The 25,324-nt window shown below is 36.4% G+C and overlaps 2 protein-coding genes across 2 annotated transcripts; one reads left to right on the top strand and one right to left on the bottom strand.

Annotated features, from left to right (window-relative positions):
• The first annotated feature begins 355 nt into the window (after positions 1-355).
• LOC100257584 (pre-mRNA-processing-splicing factor 8A) lies at positions 356-14,008 on the top strand. Its single transcript, XM_003632714.4, has 26 exons — positions 356-788; positions 1,847-1,970; positions 2,077-2,169; positions 2,437-2,827; positions 3,851-4,337; positions 4,437-5,227; positions 5,346-5,431; positions 5,515-5,697; positions 5,902-6,216; positions 6,310-6,614; positions 6,704-7,158; positions 7,252-7,378; positions 7,977-8,218; positions 8,426-8,549; positions 8,637-8,826; positions 8,928-9,035; positions 9,320-9,573; positions 10,031-10,647; positions 10,731-10,837; positions 10,946-11,200; positions 11,286-11,759; positions 12,161-12,322; positions 12,432-12,629; positions 12,718-12,996; positions 13,175-13,417; positions 13,559-14,008. Exons 1-26 carry the CDS (start codon positions 547-549, stop codon positions 13,748-13,750), a joined length of 7,044 nt encoding a protein of 2,347 aa, XP_003632762.1. The 5' UTR covers positions 356-546; the 3' UTR covers positions 13,751-14,008.
• A 629-nt stretch (positions 14,009-14,637) lies between these two features.
• On the bottom strand, positions 14,638-24,181 carry LOC100252460 (PTI1-like tyrosine-protein kinase At3g15890). Its single transcript, XM_002265567.5, has 4 exons — positions 23,816-24,181; positions 23,057-23,204; positions 15,600-15,862; positions 14,638-15,526 (listed from the first exon to the last, which is right to left on the bottom strand). The coding sequence occupies exons 1-4, from the start codon at positions 23,857-23,859 to the stop codon at positions 14,854-14,856; spliced, it is 1,128 nt and encodes a 375-aa protein (XP_002265603.1). The 5' UTR covers positions 23,860-24,181; the 3' UTR covers positions 14,638-14,853.
• Between the last annotated feature and the right edge of the window lie 1,143 nt (positions 24,182-25,324).

Genomic DNA, 25,324 nt, shown 5'->3' with positions numbered 1-25,324 from the left:
TGCGGTTTATGACAGTTCCAATTCCCAGAAATTGCTCCCTCGAATCTCTTATTTAGTTGGATTTGATTGGATCATCCCAACTTAAGCACCCACCCAACTCTAATACTAAATACATTGGAGAAATTTTAATAAATATGGTTCTAAATAAATGATTAAAAAAAATTCTCAAATATACTCTTTTTTTTTTTTTTTAAGGTGGATATCCATTAAGCCCAATAAAGATTTTTTGGACTCAAGAGATTGGACCTTACGGGCCACATTCTTCCAAGCTGTGGCCCAACCCACACAACCCAGATTGGCGGTCACGTGCCTGGCACCGCCTTTCCCTCTATCCCCAAATCGAATGCATAAAAACCAAACCCCACTCTCTCACTGCTTGTTTTCTCTCTCTACGGAGAGTCCATTACCCTTCACCACAAAACCCCCAAAACCCTAGGGCTTCTCCATCGAAGCTCTCCACTCAAGTCTCTTGCTCTTATTTTCCACAAATTTTCCGTACAGATCAATCCGCTGGATAGGGTTTCGTGATTCAATCATAGCACCACCATGTGGAACAGCGGCCAGATTGCGCCGCCCGGCACCGGCGGCTCCACGATTCCACCTCCTCCTGCAGCTCAGCCTTCGTACACGGTCTTACCGTCGCCGGCGGAGGCCGAGGCTAGGCTTGAAGAAAAGGCGCGTAAATGGATGCAGCTGAATTCGAAGCGGTATGGCGACAAGAGGAAGTTCGGGTTCGTGGAGACACAGAAGGAGGATATGCCTCCGGAGCATGTTAGGAAGATTATCAGGTGAGTTTGATTTTTGTGCATTTTGTGTTGAATACAGTATTACATTGTTGTTTTGAAGTATGGATTTATGGTTAGCTCACGAGAACCTAAGAAATGGAACTCGAATTCTGTTTCCTATATTATGTCTAGGAGAACAATACGAAAATTAAGATTCAAAATGATATTTTCTTTCATTTTCCAAGTTTTCAGTGTGTAAACGAAGGATTGTAGAAACCTATGAGGTAGGGGTCTGTATGGACGCAGAAACGGTAATGGAACCTACAAAATTTCATTCACATATTTTTTAGGTTGGGAATATGGAAGGTTGTACATACTTGATGGACGTCTGATATTTTGCACTCTCTAGATAGGCAGAATATGTAAAGGAACCTCACAGGAGGTGATGTGCTGATTATTAGCGTTACCTTTGTGCTCGGTGTTTTGAAATTTTATAAATCTGCCAATTGTAACCACTCTCAACTGTTTGGTTATTGAAGTGTCTTTGAGGACATCAAATTCAATGTTAATTAATGGAGGTGAAATTATTGGAGAAAATATTGATAATCAAGACATTTTATATGCTTGTGAGCAATAATTTTGCTTCATAATTTTCTCAACTGGGGACAATGATGGTGAAACCACAAAGGGTACTAGGCCACTCCTCTTGGGTGCCTGTATGCAATGATGTATTAATAAGCTCCGTGTTTTAGCAATCCATTCTTCGTGCATCCTCCTGCAATAATGCATGCTGCTTGTTCTGCTTTTGTGTAGTTGTTTACAATATAACACTGGAATATCCAGAATCAGGATTTCAGGAATAATCTTCTATGATATTAGATATAATCTGTTGGTAGGAGTATCTACCTTGGGATCCCTGCAGTCAGATTTGAGAAATTTGGGCCCTTGTTCTTGTTTTGGTATACTTATTCTAAGATATTCTTTCTTTAGGGATGGGTGGGGAAGCATATGACACGCAAATTATTGGTTCCTTCCACATTCTGTAAATGTGAGCAATTTAGTTGAATTGGAACAGGTTCTGACCACCAAATTTATTAATTGTTCATTTGTTCTCTTTCCAGAGACCATGGGGACATGTCCTCAAAAAAATATCGTCATGATAAACGTGTATATCTTGGAGCCCTTAAATTCATTCCACATGCAGTTTACAAGCTTCTTGAAAACATGCCAATGCCTTGGGAACAGGTATCATCTTTTGATTCTAGGATATGCCAATTTGTTTCTGTGGCTATTATAGACTGTTCCAACTTCTATTGCGTTAAATTAAGTGATAACATTTATGTGATATTAGGTCCGTGATGTGAAGATTTTATACCATATTACTGGAGCGATCACATTTGTAAATGAAATACCATGGGTTGTTGAACCTATATATTTAGCTCAGGTATGCTGACGTCTCTATCTCTCTCTAATACATGCACGTACACACAAACTTACATGCACATACACAATTTTTTTTCATCTTTTTATACAATGGGAGCTCATACAATGTTAAAGGCAATACTGTACCGCATGTACAATACTGGCGTAACTTGTAATTCCATGATGTATCATGAACATCCAACACTTTGGAGAAGGGGAATTTCTTTTTGTGGATGATACCTTTAAAACTCTTTTTACTAAAGAAATTAATTCAACAAAATTTTTACAGTGGGGTACAATGTGGATCATGATGCGAAGGGAGAAGAGGGATCGTCGGCATTTCAAGAGAATGCGGTTTCCCCCATTTGATGATGAGGAACCTCCATTGGACTATGCTGATAATCTGTTAGATGTGGACCCTTTAGAGCCAATTCAATTAGAGTTAGATGAAGAAGAAGATTCTGCTGTTTACACTTGGTTTTATGACCATAAGCCTCTTGTCAAAACAAAGCTTATAAATGGCCCTAGTTACCGGAAATGGCATCTTTCCCTCCCAATCATGGCAACTCTTCATCGACTTGCAGGCCAGCTGCTTTCTGATTTAATTGACCGCAATTATTTCTACTTGTTTGATATGGAGTCATTCTTTACAGCTAAGGCACTGAACATGTGCATACCTGGTGCGTATTCTGTCATATTGGTTATCACTTTTTCACATATTTCAATAAATCCATCTTCCATGTCTCTTTTATAAAAAAACCATTTCTTTGTTGGTGCAAATCTCATATATATTTTTATATAGACAACCAGTTGTTGAATGGGAATTCCAGCCTTTGGAAGTCACAGGTTTTTAAGAAATGGTACACATTGTTAAGCATATAATACTACTAGTGTAGTGATTGATAATTTTCATATCCAGTTTAAGGAAATATAACAGGTTGTACAACCCAAATTAGCTGTCAGGGAGACTTCAGGACAGCCTTTTAATGTTATACTAGTACTTCTGGAAAAAGCAAGTTGGTGGAACCTGCTATAATATGAGTCCTAGATTCTTAAATTCTTGAGATTTAATCATTATGACATCCATGCATTGGATTTTTGTTTAGTTTCTAGACTATTTTGGGGCTCTTTTCATTCCTCTGATTGCTCCGTTTGAAGGAAATCTCTTTCATCTCGTACTTTTTTAATTTATAATGCAACAAAATTTGTGCTACTGATGAAAGAAAAGGTTGTTAACTACTTTTTTCATGGTTGAAATTTTGCATTCATTGATCAGTCTGAATGCTGTTGGTCAGTGAGCTTGAAGTTTTTGTAGAAAATTTTGAATTACCCAGGTGCGACTTTGTGGTTCCACTGTTATGCTGGTTACAGTCACCAATATTCTGTTTTCATGGTTTTATTATTTGCCAAGGTCTTAAACTTCAACTTAGGGTTGAACTTGGTAACTAGAAGCTGGATTGAGTTTGTGGAAGTTGTTGGAAGCGCTACCTCTATTTTAGTAAAATATAACTTAACAAGTTAGGTTGCTATATGGTTAAATCAATTTGAGTCTTATATAAGTTGGAAATCACACTTGCATTATTCTTGGTGTTTGAGATATATAATCATATTTTGTGAACCCAAAATGATCAATTTTGCTTCAGTTCTTTGTGTATCTGAAATTCTGTGTTTGAATATTCCCTCAATTATTTGCATTCTTGCAGGAGGACCTAAATTTGAGCCCTTATATCGCGACATGGAGAAGGGAGATGAGGACTGGAATGAATTCAATGACATTAACAAGCTTATCATTCGGTCACCACTCAGGACGGAATATAGAATTGCATTCCCTCATCTTTATAATAATAGGCCCAGGAAAGTAAAGCTTTGTGTGTATCATACTCCTATGATTATGTACATTAAAACTGAGGATCCTGATTTACCTGCGTTCTATTATGATCCTTTGATACACCCTATCACCACCATTAACAAGGACCGGCGTGAGAAAAAAAATTATGAAGAAGAGGATGATGATGATTTCTTTTTGCCAGAAGAGGTGGAACCTTTGTTAACAAAAACAGCACTTTATAGTGACACCACGGCTGCAGGTATTTCACTGTTGTTTGCACCACGCCCTTTTAATATGAGATCTGGTCGGATGAGGCGGGCTGAAGATATACCCCTTGTGTCAGAGTGGTATAAGGAACACTGGTAATGTCCTATTTTCATTCCTATGATGTTCAGGTGTCTCATTCTCCTACTCTATATATGACATGTAACTAATTTCTTCATGGTCTTGTATTCTTGTAGCCCTCCATCATATCCGGTTAAAGTTCGGGTCAGCTACCAGAAATTGTTGAAATGTTTTGTGTTGAATGAGCTGCATCACAGACCACCCAAGGCTCAGAAGAAAAAACACTTGTTCCGGTCTCTCCAAGCTACAAAGTTCTTCCAAACTACAGAACTAGATTGGGCTGAAGCGGGTCTCCAAGTTTGTAAGCAAGGGTATAACATGTTGAATCTGTTGATACATAGGAAAAATTTGAATTACCTTCATCTTGATTATAATTTTAATCTGAAGCCGGTGAAGACTCTCACTACAAAAGAACGTAAAAAGTCACGATTTGGTAATGCTTTTCATCTCTGCCGTGAAATCCTTCGTTTGACGAAGCTTGTAGTTGATGCCAATATCCAGTTCCGTTTGGGAAATGTGGATGCATTCCAATTGGCTGATGGGTTGCAATATACATTTTCACATGTTGGCCAGTTGACTGGAATGTACCGCTACAAGTACAGGCTTATGCGGCAGATCAGAATGTGCAAGGACTTGAAGCACTTGATTTATTACCGCTTCAATACTGGACCTGTGGGGAAAGGCCCGGGATGTGGATTCTGGGCACCAATGTGGAGGGTGTGGCTGTTCTTCCTTCGTGGTATAGTGCCTCTGTTGGAAAGGTGGTTGGGAAATTTACTTGCACGGCAATTTGAAGGGCGCCATTCAAAGGGGGTGGCCAAGACTGTTACAAAGCAACGTGTCGAAAGCCATTTCGACTTGGAGCTTCGAGCTGCTGTTATGCATGATGTTCTTGACGCTATGCCAGGTGAATCACCTAGAAACTTTTTCATTTTGCAAGTTATTTTCCTTTCAATTTTAACCTTTCTGACGTCTGAAGTTTTTTGTTGTCTGCCTATGCGATTAACGGTATTGTTGAACTGCAGAGGGCATTAAGCAGAATAAAGCAAGAACTATCCTGCAGCATCTTAGTGAAGCGTGGCGTTGTTGGAAAGCAAATATTCCATGGAAGGTAAGTTTGAACATTATGAATGATTTCTTACATTTTTTGCATCCCGTTTCTTGTAATATTTTTCTGATATAAAGAATGTGTAGGTGCCTGGTTTGCCAGTTCCCATTGAGAATATGATTCTTCGTTATGTCAAGTCAAAAGCGGATTGGTGGACAAATGTTGCCCACTATAATCGTGAACGTATAAGAAGGGGTGCTACAGTTGATAAGACAGTTTGTCGAAAGAACCTTGGTAGATTGACTCGCCTTTGGCTGAAGGCAGAACAGGTGTATATTCTATTTTCACTATTCCTGTTATTTCATCTCTTATCGTTTGATCTGAGATTGTGTTGGTTTCTGCTGTCCAAAAATATTGTTGAGATGGTTATCAAGATATTGTTTATCATCAATATATCCCCTTAGGCTGTGCATTCTCTATTCTCACTTTTCTTGTTTGTTTTCCATTTCCTTTTCCTTTTAACCCCATTGCAGGAACGCCAACATAATTACTTGAAGGATGGTCCATATGTCACACCAGAAGAAGCAGTGGCCATTTACACTACCACTGTGCATTGGTTAGAGTCAAGAAAGTTCTCCCCAATTCCATTCCCTCCATTGTCTTACAAGCATGACACAAAGCTTCTTATCCTTGCTTTGGAGAGATTGAAGGAATCGTACAGTGTGGCTGTGAGGTTAAACCAACTACAGAGAGAAGAGTTGGGTCTTATTGAACAAGCTTATGATAATCCACATGAGGCTTTATCACGGATTAAGCGTCACCTGCTTACACAGCGTGCCTTCAAAGAAGTAAGTTGTTCTATAAAGAATAAGTTTGACCTTAACTTTGAATTTCTTACTGCTGGATTGTATGAATTGAACTCTTCTTGAAATCTTTCACAGGTTGGCATTGAGTTCATGGACCTGTATAGTTATCTAATTCCAGTTTATGAGATTGAACCTCTTGAGAAGATCACAGATGCATATCTTGACCAATATTTATGGTATGAAGGTGATAAGCGTCATCTCTTTCCGAACTGGATTAAGCCTGCAGATTCAGAGCCACCTCCGCTTTTAGTGTATAAATGGTGTCAAGGTATAAACAATTTACAAGGAATATGGGACACAAGTGACGGGCAATGTGTAGTCATGCTTCAAACAAAGTTTGAGAAGTTCTTTGAAAAGATTGATTTAACAATGTTAAACAGGTAAATTTGTTGAAATCTTCGGCCTCATGCACTTAGTTGCAGGTTTCGAAATTTTTAGTGCTGAACTTTCTTCTGTTATATTTTTGCAGGCTTCTACGCTTAGTTCTTGACCATAATATTGCTGATTATGTCACTGCAAAGAACAATGTTGTGCTGTCTTACAAGGACATGAGTCACACTAACTCATATGGCCTTATACGTGGTCTTCAGTTTGCTTCATTTGTTGTACAGTATTATGGACTTGTGTTGGATCTCTTGCTTCTTGGATTGACTAGAGCCAGTGAAATTGCTGGTCCTCCACAGATGCCAAATGAGTTCATTACTTATTGGGATACCAAAGTTGAAACCCGGCATCCAATTCGGTTGTATTCTAGGTACATTGACAGGGTACATATATTGTTCCGCTTTACCCATGAAGAGGCTCGGGATCTTATTCAGCGGTATCTCACTGAGCATCCTGATCCAAACAATGAAAATATGGTTGGATATAACAATAAGAAGTGTTGGCCAAGAGATGCCAGAATGAGGCTCATGAAACATGATGGTATACACTGACACCTTTGTAACAAAACTATCTACTTCAAAATGATCTTCATTAGATTTTGATGACACTTAATCCTTTATATCTGCTTTTCAGTCAATCTTGGGAGAAGTGTGTTCTGGGATATGAAGAATCGTCTTCCTCGAAGTATCACAACATTAGAGTGGGAGAACAGCTTTGTATCTGTATACAGCAAGGACAATCCAAACTTGCTTTTCAGCATGTATGTTCATTTTCTTACATTCAGTGTCTACAATTTTTTTTATGCATTCTGCAGAAAAAAAAAGTATACTTTAATCGTCAATCGACACCTTGATTTTTTCTTTCTTTTTTTTAAATGGTAATTGGGACAAACTCTTTTATTCTTTTGATTTGAGCTGAGCTTTTGTTTTCTATCAAGTTGATCTCTTTAGGATATTTTACCTCTGATATTCAGCATAAGCATTACATAGAAAATTTGATGAATTCTGGTGGTTGATGGTGTTGACATGGACCTTATTACCACTGGTCAATGTTCTTGTGCTTTGAAAAAAAGATATTTTTTTTTTTCTTTTTGTGGTTTTGCTGTCCAACGCTAAGTGGAGGTAATTATGCACCGGTGTGATTGAAATTTGTGTGCATTTCTTATTTAGCACTCTACTTTTGGATTAATGTGCGGACAACATTTTTTTACTGGACAAGTTATCATTATGTTCTGCTTCCTTTGTATTGCTTTTCTCTCCTCCTTGTCAAGAGGCCAGCATGATGAGGGATTCGCCTTAAGATTTCCTTTTCATGAAATAAAGCATTCATTTGATAATACATCTTCTGTTGTCATCTAGGTGTGGATTTGAAGTTCGGATACTGCCTAAGATAAGAATGACCCAAGAGGCATTCAGCAATACCAGAGATGGAGTTTGGAATTTGCAGAATGAACAGACCAAAGAATTGACTGCTGTTGCATTCTTGCGGGTTGATGACGAGCACATGAAAGTGTTTGAGAATCGTGTAAGGCAAATCCTTATGTCTTCAGGATCAACAACATTCACAAAAATTGTCAACAAATGGAACACGGCTCTAATAGGTATTTATTCTTATTTTTATGTCTCCTTTACTCTTATGGTATTCTTACCTATAAGCAGTGATATCCTGTCCGTTGAATGTTTATTATTGCCCTGTTGCAGGCCATAGATATTTATTCTTATTTTTATGTCACCTTTACTCTTATGGTATTCTTACCAATAAGCAGTGATATCCGGTCTGCTGAATGTTTATTATTACTCTGTTGCAGGTCTCATGACATATTTCCGTGAAGCAACAGTCCATACTCAAGAACTGTTAGATTTGCTGGTCAAATGTGAAAATAAAATTCAAACCCGTATCAAGATCGGATTGAATTCAAAAATGCCTAGCAGGTAAATTGCTGCATCATATGAGCCCTTATATTGTGTAGTTCAGGGTTTTTTATTGTAGTGTTATTCTGAATTACATTGTGCTTTCAGGTTTCCTCCCGTGATTTTTTACACCCCAAAAGAAATTGGAGGACTTGGCATGTTATCAATGGGTCACATATTGATTCCTCAAAGTGATCTCAGATACAGTCAGCAGACTGATGTTGGTGTAACTCATTTTAGGAGTGGAATGAGTCATGAAGAAGACCAGCTGATTCCAAATCTTTATAGATACATACAAGTACTTCTATTTTTCTTTTTACATACAATATTTCTTGCATATATTGTTTCACTGGTTTAATAGTCTTCATTGTTTGAATTTCATTTTGGCTTCTTAAACAGCCATGGGAGAGTGAGTTCATAGATTCACAGCGTGTTTGGGCTGAGTATGCACTGAAGAGGCAGGAAGCACAGTCACAAAACAGGAGATTGACCCTTGAAGATCTGGAAGTGAGTGTTCTTCGATAATACTTAGTTTGTGATTTACACAAATTAATGGTCCTAGATCTTCTCAGTGTGTTGAATTATTTGGAGCTATTGTTGTCCATTTGATTGGTTCTGTTAGGGATGTGACATGTCTAGGGAATGGTATTTGTGGTGCATTCTATGTGAAGTGGGGAGTTTTTGCATGTGTAGGTGGTTGGAACTGAGTAATATAGATTTGAGGATTTCTGATGTTAGTACTCTTAAGCAGACTTTATTCATTCTAACAGTAACTTTGATTCCTGTAACAGGATTCATGGGATAGGGGAATACCTCGTATCAATACTTTGTTCCAAAAGGATCGTCATACCCTGGCATATGACAAGGGATGGAGAGTGCGCACTGATTTTAAACAGTATCAAGTTTTGAAACAGAACCCTTTCTGGTGGACACACCAGCGGCATGATGGAAAACTATGGAACTTAAATAACTATCGAACTGATGTCATCCAAGCCCTCGGAGGAGTGGAGGGAATTCTTGAGCATACCTTATTCAAAGGAACATAGTAAGTGTTTCTTTTCTTCACTTTAGATTGTTTACTGTCAGCATTATCATAATCAACATTATTATTTTATTAGGATTTCAGATTATTATTTATCTGGTTAGATGTGTATGCTTGGTTTGGACAAAGATACTAGTGAATAAGCTGACTCTTTCACATATCATGTTATTTATTCACTTGCACAAGTAAACCTTGGTTCTTCATATCAAAAAATGAAGTTTGGTTCTTTTATATTTTCCCCTATATATCTGAGCAGTGACAATGCCTTCCAGTTTCTTTTTGGAGTTAATCTTGGTGAGATGTCTGTTAGTAGCAATAGACTGGCATATATTACATCCTTCTCATTGTTCAAATGGCTCTTATGACCATTTAAACTGCATTGGTTAGTTATCTTTGCAGCAAAGCTTAGAATCTTTATTGACAAGGTCTTCTCATCATTTGACTTATTTTGGTATTTCAGCTTTCCAACTTGGGAAGGTCTGTTCTGGGAGAAGGCTTCCGGTTTTGAGGAGTCCATGAAGTATAAGAAGCTGACTAATGCACAACGATCTGGTCTCAACCAAATTCCTAACCGTAGGTTTACCCTTTGGTGGTCACCTACAATAAATAGGGCCAATGTTTATGTGGGTTTCCAAGTGCAGTTAGATCTAACTGGAATATTCATGCATGGGAAGATTCCAACATTGAAAATATCATTGATTCAGATATTCCGTGCTCATTTGTGGCAAAAGGTTCATGAAAGTGTTGTCATGGATCTCTGTCAAGTTTTGGATCAGGAGTTGGATGCCTTGGAAATTGAGACTGTGCAAAAGGAAACCATCCATCCAAGGAAGAGTTATAAAATGAACAGTTCTTGTGCTGACATTCTCCTCTTTGCTGCCCATAGATGGCCCATGTCAAAGCCTAGTTTAGTGGCTGAGTCAAAGGATGTGTTTGATCAGAAAGCAAGCAATAAGTACTGGATAGATGTGCAGCTCCGCTGGGGGGATTATGATTCTCATGATATTGAGCGTTATACTCGTGCCAAATTTATGGATTATACAACAGATAACATGTCTATTTACCCATCTCCAACCGGTATTTCTTTTTAACTTCTTTTCTTATTGTTCATTTTAATTATTTATATATCCTGCTTAAGTAAATCATCGGTTCACATGCAGGGGTGATGATTGGTATTGATCTTGCTTATAACTTGCATTCTGCATTTGGTAACTGGTTTCCTGGGTCAAAACCACTGCTTGCTCAGGCAATGAATAAGATCATGAAGGTACCTTAATATTTAAATTGAATTTTGGATGTTACTTATTTACTTGATTAATTTATAAATCAGTCTTGCACCCAAAACTCCAATCTAATTGGTCCACCTTATGTGCAGTCAAATCCAGCTTTATATGTTTTGAGAGAGCGTATAAGGAAAGGGTTGCAGTTGTATTCTTCAGAGCCTACAGAACCATATTTGTCATCTCAAAATTATGGGGAAATCTTTAGCAATCAAATAATATGGTTTGTAGATGATACCAATGTGTATCGTGTCACAATCCATAAGACATTTGAAGGAAATCTCACAACTAAACCTATCAATGGTGCCATCTTCATATTTAATCCGAGGACTGGGCAGCTGTTTTTAAAGGTTTGTTTTTATTTTGAGTTGGTATTCTTGAAGGTCTCCTTTCTTATAATAATGTTTGTAATGATGATTTCATAATCTCTTGCAGGTCATTCACACAAGTGTGTGGGCAGGACAGAAGCGTCTTGGCCAGCTGGCAAAGTGGAAAACAGCAGAAGAAGTGGCTGCTCTTGTTCGGTCTCTGCCTGTGGAAGAACAGCCAAAGCAAATCATTGTGACTCGTAAAGGAATGCTGGATCCCTTGGAGGTCCACTTGCTGGATTTCCCCAATATAGTTATTAAAGGAAGTGAACTGCAACTTCCGTTCCAGGCTTGCTTGAAGATTGAGAAATTTGGTGATCTAATCTTGAAGGCTACAGAGCCACAAATGGTTTTGTTCAATATCTATGATGATTGGTTGAAGAGTATTTCCTCCTACACTGCATTCTCCCGACTCATTTTGATTCTGCGTGCACTTCATGTGAACAATGAGAAGGCAAAAATGTTACTAAAGCCAGACAAAACAATTGTCACAGAGCCACATCACATCTGGCCTTCTCTCACTGATGACCAATGGATGAAGGTAACCTTGTTATATCCATTATATAGGTTCATGCAACTCAACTTTGTTCATTAGGCTGACGAGATTTTCCATTTCGAATAAAAAAGCTCTGAGCAAATTGTGATCTATTCCCAATTTCATACAATGCAGTAAATTAAAAGAATTAGTTGCAACTTCTTAAAAACTCATGTAATTATGATAAACATTAAGATAGTAAATGCAATTGATAGTTTCAGAATTTTTCTATCAATTGTGGAAATTATTTGCCATCTTTTGCCATTCATTCTGGCATCCCAATTTTTCTCAATAACTTATTTTTTTTACTTACCTTACTCATTTAACTGGGCTGTCTTTGTTCATTTTATTTTTTGACCATGTTTAAATCATTATTATGAAGGATTCTAAGAACTTGTATGCTGTAGGTTGAGGTTGCTTTGAGAGATCTTATACTCTCTGATTATGCCAAGAAGAACAATGTGAACACATCGGCCCTGACACAATCTGAGATTCGTGATATTATTCTTGGAGCTGAGATTACTCCACCTTCTCAACAGAGACAACAGATAGCTGAGATTGAGAAACAGGTGATGTTTTGTTCTATGGTTGTTGGGTTGAAGCATGCTTGCTGGTCTCTTAATGCTTCACTCTTTCCTGGGTGCTGAGTTCAATTTTTATTGAATTTTTTGTTTTCAGGCAAAAGAAGCAAGTCAGCTGACAGCTGTCACGACAAGGACCACGAATGTGCATGGTGATGAACTCATTGTCACCACCACAAGTCCATATGAGCAATCTGCATTTGGATCAAAGACAGATTGGCGAGTAAGAGCAATCTCAGCTACAAATCTCTATCTTCGGGTCAATCATATTTATGTGAATTCAGAGGACATAAAGGTACCAATTAACTTTCCTCTTTCACTTTTTTACAATGAATTTTGGAATATACGAAGTTTACTAACACTGGTACAACTAATAATGACAGGAAACAGGGTATACTTACATTATGCCTAAAAATATTTTGAAGAAATTTATCTGCATAGCAGATTTGCGGACACAAATTTCAGGTTACTTGTATGGTATAAGCCCACCAGACAATCCTCAGGTTAAGGAAATTCGCTGTATTGCCATGCCGCCACAGTGGGGTACCCATCAGCAAGTGCATCTCCCATCTGCTCTTCCTGAGCACGATTTCCTGAATGATTTGGAGCCTTTGGGATGGATGCATACACAACCAAATGAGCTGCCTCAATTATCACCACAGGTTCCATGAATTTTTTTCATTTTTTACTTTTCTTTTGTTCTAAATTTATGGCCTTAAATCTGTATGGTTACTGCCAATGGTAGTCAGTAGTTTCTAGTAAGAAAGGGTGGACCTGGGTGGAGTTTATGTTAAACGTTAGCTATGATTATCCTCTCACCTGCACTGTTACTTCTTTCAGGATCTCACTTCTCATGCTCGGATTCTTGAGAACAACAAGCAGTGGGATGGAGAGAAGTGTATCATTCTTACCTGCAGTTTTACTCCAGGTTCTTGCTCATTGACTGCATATAAGCTCACCCCAACTGGATACGAGTGGGGTCGTGTGAACAAGGACACTGGAAGCAATCCTCATGGTTATCTGCCGACGCATTATGAGAAGGTCCAAATGCTTTTGAGTGACCGATTCCTTGGTTTCTATATGGTAAGTATGATTAGAGCACTGTTAAAACGCACTGGAAAACACTATATTTGTTTGGCTACTGCATATGCTGATTGTAATAAACATATAATGTATTTTTGTCACCAAAGTTCTCACTGTCATTTTGGGGCTTTTATTCTGTAGATTCCTGATAACGGTCCCTGGAATTACAACTTCATGGGAGTGAAACATACAGTGAGTATGAAGTATGGGATCAAGCTCGGGACACCACGAGAATACTATCATGAAGACCACAGGCCAACTCATTTCCTGGAGTTCAGCAACTTAGAGGAGGGTGAGATGGCGGAGGGAGATCGTGAGGATACATTTACCTAGGCCATGGTATCACTGAGATTAAGCTGTAACTCTGTAAGCTGTCTCGCTACTTTAAAATGCTAGCAGTGTTTGCAGTCCCACTCGCGACAAAGTAGTGGTAGATCTTTCCCCAGTTGTAATAGTTCATGTAGCTTTTGATAAAGATTTTGTAACTCAGTCCCGGTGAAGGCATTGTGCTATTTGTGTTTACAGTAAGTTGTAAATATGAGAACAAGGTTCATATTATTGTTTTTGAAATCCTAGTCTGACTCCTTTCTATGTTCTGGTTTCATCTGTATTTATTTTGTTGGTCTTTTTAAATTTTTGATGGGTCATTTTTCTGGAAGAAGGGAGATGGAGTTACTACATGCTTCCTCTATTATTAGAAGCAATGAGCTCACCTTGGGGCACCAGCGCCACTAGGGTAAAATTGGTAAAATGCAAGTTAAAACAAAATGTATGTTCACAGAGGATGATGGCTTATTTAGTTATGTGTCCTCCAGTGAACTTCCTAGCCTTGCAGTGGACGTGCTGTCATCAACCTCATCTGCACTTCACATTGTAGTTGATGTCCATTATGTGATGCTTTCATCTCTTCTAACAGCTTCTAGCAGCCCTTCGCACATCCACATTAATTTGTTGTTCATGTGGCTTTGCATGCACGATGTTGGCCATTGCCCAACAAATTGTAGAACCTGAATTTAAAAGATGTAGGAATGCATACAATTAATTTGTCATCCATGTGGCTTTCCATGCACAATATTTGCCAATTTGCCATTACCCAACAAAGTGTAGAGCCTTAATTTAAAAGGTTTACATCCTTGAAGAACACACTAAAACCATATGTTTCATCATAAGTTGCCTGGTTCACCAATTTTACTCCTTTTTAGTAAACCTAAACAAAGAAATTGAAGAACAAGCCAATAAACACTAGGAAGAGTTGATGTCTTTCATATACGGAGTACAATGAAAATGAAAATGAAGGCAAAATACAACACCAATAACACACAGGAATTTCAAAACCACCTGCAAACCATGCCACCTTCCAATATTCTCAGCAGACCTCCCCCTTGCCCTAAGTAAAAGTCCAAAAATACTATCCTGTCTATTCACAATTAGGCGCCTCAGCTACCATGAGGGTGAGGATTTCCTGGATCAGGTTTTATCTCTTTTAATTCTTCGTTTGTATCGTTCTCTTCTGAGATGATGTCTGGGCTTGCTTCAGGCCCCGTACCCCCATCAGTATAACCTCCAGTCTGAGGGCCCTTGAACAAATCATTATTTTCTAGATCAGCCAACTTCTCTTTTGAATTTCCCTTAAGTAGCTCAAGGACTTCTAGCATTGTTGGTCTTTTCTCGGGCTTACTGTCAGCAGAGACAAGTGCAACCAAGACGACTCTTTTTAGCTCTTCCTCCACAAACTTGCCATTCAGCTTTGGGTCTGCCAGATCATTGAACTTCTTCTCACATGCCAATGGAAGAGCCCAATCAGTGATTGTGCGCTTCATTGTTGAACTCATTTTCTCGATGGGTCTCTTGCCACTAACAAGCTCTAGCAAGAGAATGCCAAAGCTGTAAACATCACAACTCTCTGATGCCTTGCCAAACATGGCATACTCAGGAGCAAGGTATCCAAGGGTACCCTTAACTCTTGTGGTCACATGTGTTGCACCATCAGGGATTAGCTTGGCAAATCCAAAATCAGCAACCTGAGCCTGGAATTCTGAATCTAGCAATACATTGCTCGCTTTAATGTCTCTGTGGATTATATGTGGAGTTGCATGGTGGTGAAGATAACTGGAGCAAAGACATAAGAGGTTACTACAGCAGCAAGATAAAGATAGAGAGGGGAGTTGAGTTCAATACTTACACAATCCCCTCAGCAGACCCAATTGCAATATTCATCCGTCGGTTCCAATCAAGGTGGCATTCTGCTGAGTGCTGGCCATGAAGATGAGAGAGTAAACTCAAATTTGGCATGTAGTCATACACTATTAGACGCTCTTGCCCCTCAGCACAATAGCCACGTAAACTCAAAAGATTCTTGTGCCGAACCCGTGCCAATATCTCAACTTCAACAGCAAATTCCATGTCTGCTTTGTTGCTCCAGACCTTCAACCTTTTAATAGCAATCTGCAGATATATCTCTTCAGTAAATGGAATCCAGTCTATGGGAAAGACAAGTGGTATCTAAGTAGTAGAGAAGAAAAACTATGGTGATATTAGCTTTAAGAAGAAAATGGAATATTGTAACTATTTATATGCATGGATTACCAAGTTAGGAGATGGCTATAGCTTACTAGAAAAATCCAACTAGTAAAATATTGTGAGAGGCTCAAGTAGTCCCAGGGACAATATTTGGGGGTGTGTTTGCAAGGAGGCATTACCACTAATGCTCACTAGTTTACATATATATTCTTTGTTCATTTACAATATGCTAAATCCTCATTTTTTGCATAATTCATTGAAAGAGCAGCTTCTAGGTGGCTTTTCAGAGAATTCTCTGTGAGTAAACCTTCCATGTACATGACATAAGATATCAACCACTAAAGTGAGAAGGGATTAAAAAGCACAAGGAGAATAATCCCATTGCAGCAGCCAGGTCACTCTTATCTATACAAGGCCAACTGTTTGCCCTAATCTCATAAGACTAGACAGGCACCATTTTGGGGTAGGGGGGCAAGCTCAGTAAAATCTTTGAGAAGGCAATTCAGAACCACTCAGCCATTTTCAACTACAAGGTTCTACTTCACTTTTGTTTTAGCTGCACCAACTCACAAGAAAAGAATCTCCAACCAGTTAGTTCTAGAGCAGGAAAATCAAGATGAGATTTAAACCACAATCTTCTGCTAGGTATGGTTTAGTGGGTAGGAAATATTGTAAAGCAAAAACAGGATTTAGGAAAAGCATACTCAAGAGTGAAATGTATTTGGAGGGCATTTTAACCCTCTGCTGGAGCTCGGCATTCCAGTTTACAGTCTTAATTTTGTGCCAAAACATCATTTGGGGTCTACTTTCCCTCACCATAGACAAATGCTAACTTGAAGGCTAACCTTCAAGGAGATGGATTTATACAAAAGAAGGGGGGGGAATCACCGAGCAGCAGCCTATGGTGGGCAAATAAAGACAAAGTGTAAACAACACCCTTAATTTACATTATTTAGCGTGGTAGACAAGTAGAGAGAGAATAAATTGCAAAGCCAGAATCAGACTTGGAAAAAGCATTCTCAGATACCTTTTTTAGGGTTTTTAGCCCCCTGTATAGTACCCCAATATTGTGTTATCATTAAACCAAACAAGCATTTTGTGTGTGCACCAACCCTCACCACAGACAAACCCCACCTTGAAGGCCAACTTTCACCTTCAATCTCTTTTAGGCTCAGTTTGATTTTATGATGAACAAGGGAAAGAAAAAGAAAACACTAAAATTATCGTGCAAAAGGAATCCCACTTTAAGTAATTTCCAGTAGCTCTGCTTCCTGTCACTTTTGGTCTTCCAAAGGGTAGGTTAGGAAGCAAAACTGGGATATAAAAATGCTACAGATTATTCTTCTCATTCTGAGGTTGACACCATAAATGTTTTAAGGGGAAAAAAATAAAAAATAAAAAATAAAATTAAACAAAGGAACCTTTTTTTTTTTATCAAGTTGAAGTGATTATGGTGCACAGATTATAAGAAGAGTGATTTTCTTCTTTTAATTCATTGCAGACCATAGCAGATGACAGAAAAATTGAGTAAAACAAACCATCAGCCAGAATCTTACAAGTAAACATTCTTATGTATAGAATATGACCTGATTTCTCAAAATTGTTGCAGATTGAGGCAGCATTCTGATATCCATTTTGTGAAATGAAAATTAAAGACAATTCTCAATTAACTTTCACCTTTTCTGTAACAAATTCTGGTTGACTCTCTGAATGACTGGTGGACTTTGTAGGTAGTGTGCAATAATCAACAATTTAATCAGATTCCACCAATAACATGATTACATTGTGTATCATGAAGAGTTAATCTTCCAATCTCAAAACAAGTTCACTGTCAGTTTGGAACAACCACTATTGGCTCTCTATTTGTACAATAATTACTTGTATATTGAGTTGAGTTAGGTTTTGATGGCATGCTTTTAGGTCATTTAAATCATGAAGTGCCATAAACATTTATAATGATTTGTTAATCAAACTTCAGACCCATCAGGAATCAGGATGGTGCTACCACTTGATCACTGTTCTTAAAAATTTACAATTTATGGCCCTTGAGGCCAAGCTCAAGTTGCAATGGGTTGGGGCGGGGCTGTGGGAGGTTTTAGGTTCTGGTCCCAATGAGTACTGAGAGAGAGAGAGAGAGAGAGAGAGAGAGAGAGAGTTCTACCAATCAAAATGAAATAGATAAATAAATAAATAATTTATAATTTATGATAAAGATTAGAATTCACAATATATGTAGCCTGGTCATTGGGCTATGATGTTATCTCAGTCTGTGGTATTTTGGTCTCAATTAGTTGTCATGTGCATAGCCAATCATGTTTTGAGTCTTCAACTATCACTAGGAATGGTTTTTTTTTTAGGTAATAAAAGGGATTGCATTAGAAACGCCTAAAAGTGGTGAAAACAGTACACAAAGTATTCAAACAACACCCAAAAAAGCTAGGCAATAAGGAGACAAAAAAAGGCTTACCCTTATTTGACGAATAACCAATCTATAAAATCAATCATAGACAAAGTGTGATCCTCTATATACACCCTAACCAAATTCACAGAAGTATACATGAAAAAAGATTTGATTGCTTGGTTGGACCGCTTGATGTCATTGAAGACTCTTTCATTCCTTTCCTTTCATAAAGTCCACATCAAACATAAGAGGGCAACCCTCCATGCATTCTCCCTTTTTTTACCAACAAAAAAACCATGTCAACCTAATAGAGTCCTTCTAATCGAGGAATGCATAACCCACTCCACACTGAAAAGGGAGTAGATCAAGGTTGACAACAATCTAAGCCTTGCCACAAAACAAGAGTAGGTGGTCAGTGGTTTCCTCCTCTTCTTTGTACAAATAGCACCTATTCAGGATATTCCATCCCCTCCTTTTCAGCTAGTCAAGAGTTAAAATTCTGCTCCAAGATGCTTCCAAAGCAAAAAAACTCACCCTCACGGGAGCCCAAGACCTCCAAATAATACTCCATAGAAAAAGATCTCTAGAAGCCCTCATGTATGAGCAATAAAGGGATCTAACTGAAAATTTATCATCCTTACTTCCTCTCTAGCTCAAAATGTCCTCCACTTCTCCCATCTCCCAATTATTAAGATGTCTTGAAAAGCGAGGGCTCCAACTACCCAATGCCCCCTCTCATGCGTTTGACACCCCACTGTCTTTATTCATTGCCAAAAGAAATAAGTTAGGGAAAGTTTCTTTCAAGGTTTGGTCCTCGCACCACAAGTCTTTCCAAACTTAACCCTTCTCCCATTCTCTACTATAAAACGGGATCTACATCTTATGCCCTCCTATTCATTTATGATGGCTTTCCACACCCCCACACCATAGCCTCCTCTCACTCCTCACCGCTCTCCTTCCTCTACTCCAAACTTCTTGATGATGATTTGTTTCCAAAGGGGCTCCCCCTCTTCAATAAATCTCTAACTCCACTTTCCGAGCAAGGCTTTGTTTAGGGTTACAAGACTATGAATTCCTAGGCCTCTCCCCTTCTTATCTGCACAAACCAAGTTCCAATTCACCAAATGAGGCCTTTTCTCTAGGGCATCACCGCCTCATAAAAAATCCCTTTGGATCTTTTCGAGTTTTAAACACACCTTTCTAGGAATATTAAAAGGAGAAACGAAATAAATCAGAAGACTTGATAAGGTGATTTTGATCATAGTAAGCCTCCCTCCCTTAGGGAGATATATTGTCTCTTCCACATTATTAATTTTTTTCTAAATCTCTCTTCCACTACATCTCACACCCTGGGAGATTTAAAAGAGGCACCCAAAGGAAGACCCAAATAAGAAGTAGGTAACTTCCCTATTCTACACCCCATCATCGAAGCAACATCCTCCAAAGTCTCTACTCCCCCTAAAGGAATAACCTTGCTTTTATTCATATTCACTTTAACCTAGAAAGCGTTTCAAACCACATAAACACTTAACTCAAATATCTCAATTGATCACTGTTGGCCTCGCAAAAGATTAGCATGTCATCAGCAAACAAAAGATGGGACATATCCCTCCTTTCTCCACTTGTTCTTCCGATTAATCATCAGGGATGTTAGCTTTGATATATGTAATACCAAATAGAGAACTAGACATTTGCACAGAAAACAACTAAATCATACTCCAAATCACATCTAGAGATAGGTTAACCAAGGATAAAAATATCGGAAATTACGGATATATCAGTACTTCGATTTTATGGATATATCAGATATATCGGCGGATATTTTGGAAAAAAATATTGATAGACGTAAAATTGATCAAAATTTATAAAAATATAAGAAAAAACTTCATAAAAATGTAATTAGAAGTATAATAGATATTTTAAAGTTAATTTATTAAAGAATTTGATATATGTATAATATGATTTATCATATTTGATAATAATATCGCATGCATCGATAAAAATATGAATTTTATAAGTGTATATTTATTATTAAATTACATCAAATATTATTTCATAATAATATTATGATATTTGATTATAATATGTCTAATTTTAAAATATATATTAATATTAAAATTATGATTTATTTCATTAAATTGTATTAAATGATATAAAATAAATTATGATATATGTACAATTTTCTAATATTTAATTAATTTATTAATGATATTAAAAACATTATGAAGAAAATTATTATGATAATTTTTATATTTTTGGTAATCAATTAAAAGAAATTTTTGTATTTAATTATAAAATAATTATAATTAATTTGCTCTATAAAATATTCTTTTAAATTTTCTTTATATGATGACTTTGAATATATATTTTTAGTGCATTACATTTAACAAGGGCAAACTTGCCTCAGTGGTAAGATGAGTTGAACCCCAAACCTTTTGTTTGGGGTTCGAGTCCCTTCAATAGCAAGAAAAAAAAGACATTTTTGAGGGTGCACTATAGCAGCACTATAGCGGGGGAGCACTGTAGTTGCACTATAGCACGTTGACCCCCGCGTTGACTGTTCGATATATCGCGAAAAATTGGTGATTTATCGCCGTATCGCCCATGTATCGGGAAATACCGCCGATGTATCGCTGATTTTTTACCATTTCTCCCGAAATTTCGCCAAAACGATATTTCTCCACAAAATATCGTATCCATACCCTCCGATACGCAATATATCGCCAACATATTGCGATATTTTCTTCCATGAGGTTAACCACATAGGTTTCTATCAGAAGCCCCTCTAAAGTACTAGAACGTCAAATAATACAATCTTTCCTCCTGCAGTCAAACATGAAAAAATCATCTCTTCTCACTGGAATATTTGATTAATGACTAGTCTAAGATTTTAAGAAAACACCTTGCCTACTACACAGTTAATCTGGGTATGAGCCTCATGCCACCAAACTTACATTAGGCAAATAGTAGGATGTGCACAGGGGTGGGATGACGGAAATCATGTCTAATGAGAAATATAAATTACTAAAAGAAAAAAAAGAGGTCCATATAACTCATCTTTCAAACCCTCATTCCTATTTTTATTATGAATGATCTGTAGGTGAACCCAAAAACTTAAAAATAAGTAAATTAATTAATTAAGCAAAAAATAAAAGGATCCTGAGTATGAAGCCTGAACTCAAAATACCCATACCAACTCATGTATTTGGATGTATTTGTTTCAGTGCAATATTTGACAAGGTCATGGAATGTTATCTCATCCAATGTTAAAGGGACTCAGATGCAATGCAATTGTTGGGTGTAGCAGTATTGCTACAATTTTAGAGTGTCCCATTCATAACTTGTACTATTGAAATTCTTTTTCAAAAGTGTCCCTCTAAAAAAGCATCATCATCATCATCACTGCTCTAGGGTAAAGTGAAGTTTCTAGGCAGTATATAGTATCATACACTGGTGTCCCATTCATTTTAGAATACTTATAAACATTAAGGGATGGATAAGTAGCTAACCTAATCAACTACCAGTGTAGCTGAACTGGGAATAAATTCCTGGTGTTCCTTTCTTGGATAATCATTTTGAGTGTCTGTCAAAAAACGGACATGACAGACACATCCACACTCTTATCCCATGTTATGCCTATCTTATAGAGGTCCTTTCACACATTTTGAGGTTTCCACAAAAAAAATGCGTTGTCTATTTAGAAGAATATTGCCTAGATGAATCTCCAGTTCAATCAACAACCTTTTCAAATCACATGAATATTTCTCGTGTGGTGTCCAGAAGTAGCCTTATTATTTTTTTTTTCTATAAAAGAAAACTAGAAAGATATATTATAGGAACCTATTGAAAGGAGTACAACACATGGGAACTAAAACAACAAACACTAGACAAGCTAAGAGTCATGCGATACGAATTCTCAATAGAAACAAATATATTAATACAATTCTTCATCCATTTTACACCATGCTGTAAACCTTGTACAAGCATTACTAATGACATAAATGCATTTCAGAATAAACTTACAGTAATTCGTCTTAAAACTACTAAAACAGTCCTTGCTCACAAAATATCTGCTCTTTTAAAAAGAAATACCTATCCAAAAATTTTCAAATCAAAGTATCTCATCCTAAACATAATCATAAGTAAATAAAGTGTCACCCATAGTGGTGTACTTTCTTCAGTACTTTCATGAAGAGAAGCCGGACATCATACTCTGATCAACATCTTGGAGATACGGTTGAGTGGCTTGGACAAATAGATCCACCCAGTATCAGTTAGCGTTTCTGCTTGCACTGGATTTAATGTTCTAATATCACATTCTTATATCAAGTATATCATCAATTGTACTAGCCCTGAAACTAATAGATGTGTCTACCTACTTTTTTTCTGCCCCATTATTCAACTTAAGTTAAACATCAATCCAAATCATGCTGTCACATCTAAAACCAACCACACTATCATATTAATTGAAACTACCTATCAAAAAAAAAAATCATATTAATTGAAACTAGCCATACAGATACCAGATTTTACACTGTTCCCTAAATTTAAACAATTCCGAGTAGATTATTGAGATTTAACAATTAAAGCTTTATTTACCGTTTCAGAATAAAAACTATTTTGTTTCATCAATAATCAAACTGATAACTAAATTAATAGAAACATCAACAATAAATCAAATTAAAATATAAAAAACTGAAGATTTATTAAAACATTACTTGGGATCCATCCCACAGCTGCCCCCAGTAAACACTGCCAAACCCCCCTTCTCCAAGCTTGTTATCATAATTAAAATTGTTTGTGGCAGCATGTAATTCCTTCAAAGAAAATATCCTCCATGTCACTTCCTTCTTCCCTTGCTCTTTCCTGTACAATCGAGTCTTCTACACGTCAAACTAACATTCAAACAAAAATTGGAAAAAAACAATAATGCACTGTTTGGTTGCTGAAAAGTTTGAAGAACAGAAATGAAAAAAAAATTGAAGACTAAAAAGCTTGTTTTTCCTTTAGGAAAGGAAAGTATAAGCACAATCAAGTCCTAATTCAGTTGGTTCACTCTGAGTCAACTAAATTGCAAGAAATATAAATCTTCAAATTCCCTTTCCTCTGTTTGCTTCTGTTTTCTCAGCAACCAAACACAAAAATCCGTTCAATTAAAAATTCTCCAGAAAAACACACCGTTAGGTTGCTGAGGAATCGGAAGACAAGAAAGAAGAATAAAAACGGAAACCCTATCTTCTCGTACAAAACAAACAAACAAACAAACAAACAAAAAATCAACTCAAATAAGTCCTATTACAATAAAGTAACTCCAAACCATTTCAAAATTCGTTCCTCTACCTGCATTTTCTCGGAAACCAAACAGAACAGTCCACCACAAATCAAAACTTCCAAAAAAGCACCAACAAAAAAAAAAAAAAAACTAAAGTAGAAGAAGCCGATCAGCTGTAACTGAAATAGATTCAGCAAAAGCGTACCCATCAGAACCCTTTCCGCAGCAAAACATAGAGCAGAAGGCCATTTTGTCGGGAGAAGGCGTGAGGAATAAAAACTTTTCTCGGGAAACAAACAGAAGGCAAGAAACCGAAGCTAGAATCTAGGTGATGAGCAAAAGGAGTGGAGTTAAGGTTTTTGGTAAAAGGAAGCAACCCCCAAACACCACGGGGGAAGAGATTTTCGCTGCGTATATTTCAAGTCTTCTTTCTTTATTGAGCCCCTCTCTCTCTCTCTCTCTCTCTCTCTCTCTCTCTCTCTCTTCTCTCTCTCCCTCACTCCCTGTTCTCTCCCTCTCTCTCTCTCTCTCTCATTTCAAATCCACATCATTTTTTTATTTTTGTTTTTACAACTATACTCCATATGACATGGTATATATTATATTATATTTGATAATATCAAATATACATCATAAGATTCTTTATTTTTCATGGACTCTTAGTGGGTCTCCTCCTCCCTTTATTTCTTTACCCTATGTTTATTAGAAAATTTGACTAAAAATTATAAAAATTCAATAAATTAATTTCTATATATTATTTTTATTTTAATTATTTTATATAAATAATTTAATTACATTTGACGTATTTTTGGTATATAAGATTCCTTTTTATTCACATTTTTTCTTGAATAAGAATGAATTTAGTAATTTCAATTCTTGTATTTGGATGTATTTAGGAATGAAACGTTAAAATGATTATTTGGTTTTATTTCAATGTTAGAATATTTATTTTTATTTTTAAAAAAACTCTCACATTGTGCTTAGTTAAAAAAAACTATTTTGGTGTGTGATTTAAAAACAAATTTGTTTTAAAAAATTAAACCACTATTTGATTATTATTTTTGAGAAACAATTTTTAAAAGCAAAGTAAGACATTTAATAATTTTTAAAAATAATTCATACTTTAAATTCCTTAATGAATCTCTAGTTTTTAAGAATAATTTGAAATTTAAAAACTGATTAATTAATTAAAGATTAAATAAAAAAATTTAGAATATCATGTCGTTAATTGAGTACCAAAGATATGCATATAATGAAAATTTTGACTCATTTATACCTTAAAAAATAAAATTCCGTTTTTTTTAAATTCATTTAAAATAAAATAGTATTAGCAATTATTAATTTTAAATTATTATTATTTATTGTTAACAAAATAAATCAATTATACTTTAATAAGACATTAATATCCATATTTTTTATAATATTTATAAAAATATAATTTATGATTTTATTATAATCCTAATATTCACATTTTATTAAAAACTATTTATTTTCTAATTTATTAATAATTATAAAACTATTTTTATTTTTAATAAGGCTCAAATTAAAGTTAGTTTATATTGTATAAATGGAATTCACAATTTTTTCTTTTACAAAATCTAAATAAAAAATATTTTTTAAAATAATTTATCCAAAAATTTTCTTGATTTTTTTTTTAATTTTTGAAAAGTGTTTCTAAAAATAAGTTACACTAGGGAATCAAGACACCTACCAC

Source organism: Vitis vinifera, chromosome 9, assembly GCF_030704535.1.
Source record: "Vitis vinifera cultivar Pinot Noir 40024 chromosome 9, ASM3070453v1".
NCBI lineage: Eukaryota > Viridiplantae > Streptophyta > Magnoliopsida > Vitales > Vitaceae > Vitis > Vitis vinifera.
Note: the sequence above shows the minus strand (reverse complement) of the source record. Positions and strands in the feature narration are given on the sequence as shown.

Coding starts and splice junctions, on each gene's coding strand:
- LOC100257584 (XM_003632714.4), top strand. CDS start 547: ATGTGGAACAGCGGCCAGATTGCGCCGCCCGGCACCGGCGGCTCCACG. Junction 6,615..6,703: donor GATTTAACAATGTTAAACAG/GTAAATTTGTTG, acceptor ATATTTTTGCAG/GCTTCTACGCTTAGTTCTTG. Junction 7,379..7,976: donor CCAAACTTGCTTTTCAGCAT/GTATGTTCATTT, acceptor GTTGTCATCTAG/GTGTGGATTTGAAGTTCGGA.
- LOC100252460 (XM_002265567.5), bottom strand. CDS start 23,859: ATGGCCTTCTGCTCTATGTTTTGCTGCGGAAAGGGTTCTGATGG. Junction 23,205..23,815: donor TGCGGAAAGGGTTCTGATGG/GTACGCTTTTGC, acceptor TCGATTGTACAG/GAAAGAGCAAGGGAAGAAGG. Junction 15,527..15,599: donor GGGTCTGCTGAGGGGATTGT/GTAAGTATTGAA, acceptor TCTTTGCTCCAG/TTATCTTCACCACCATGCAA.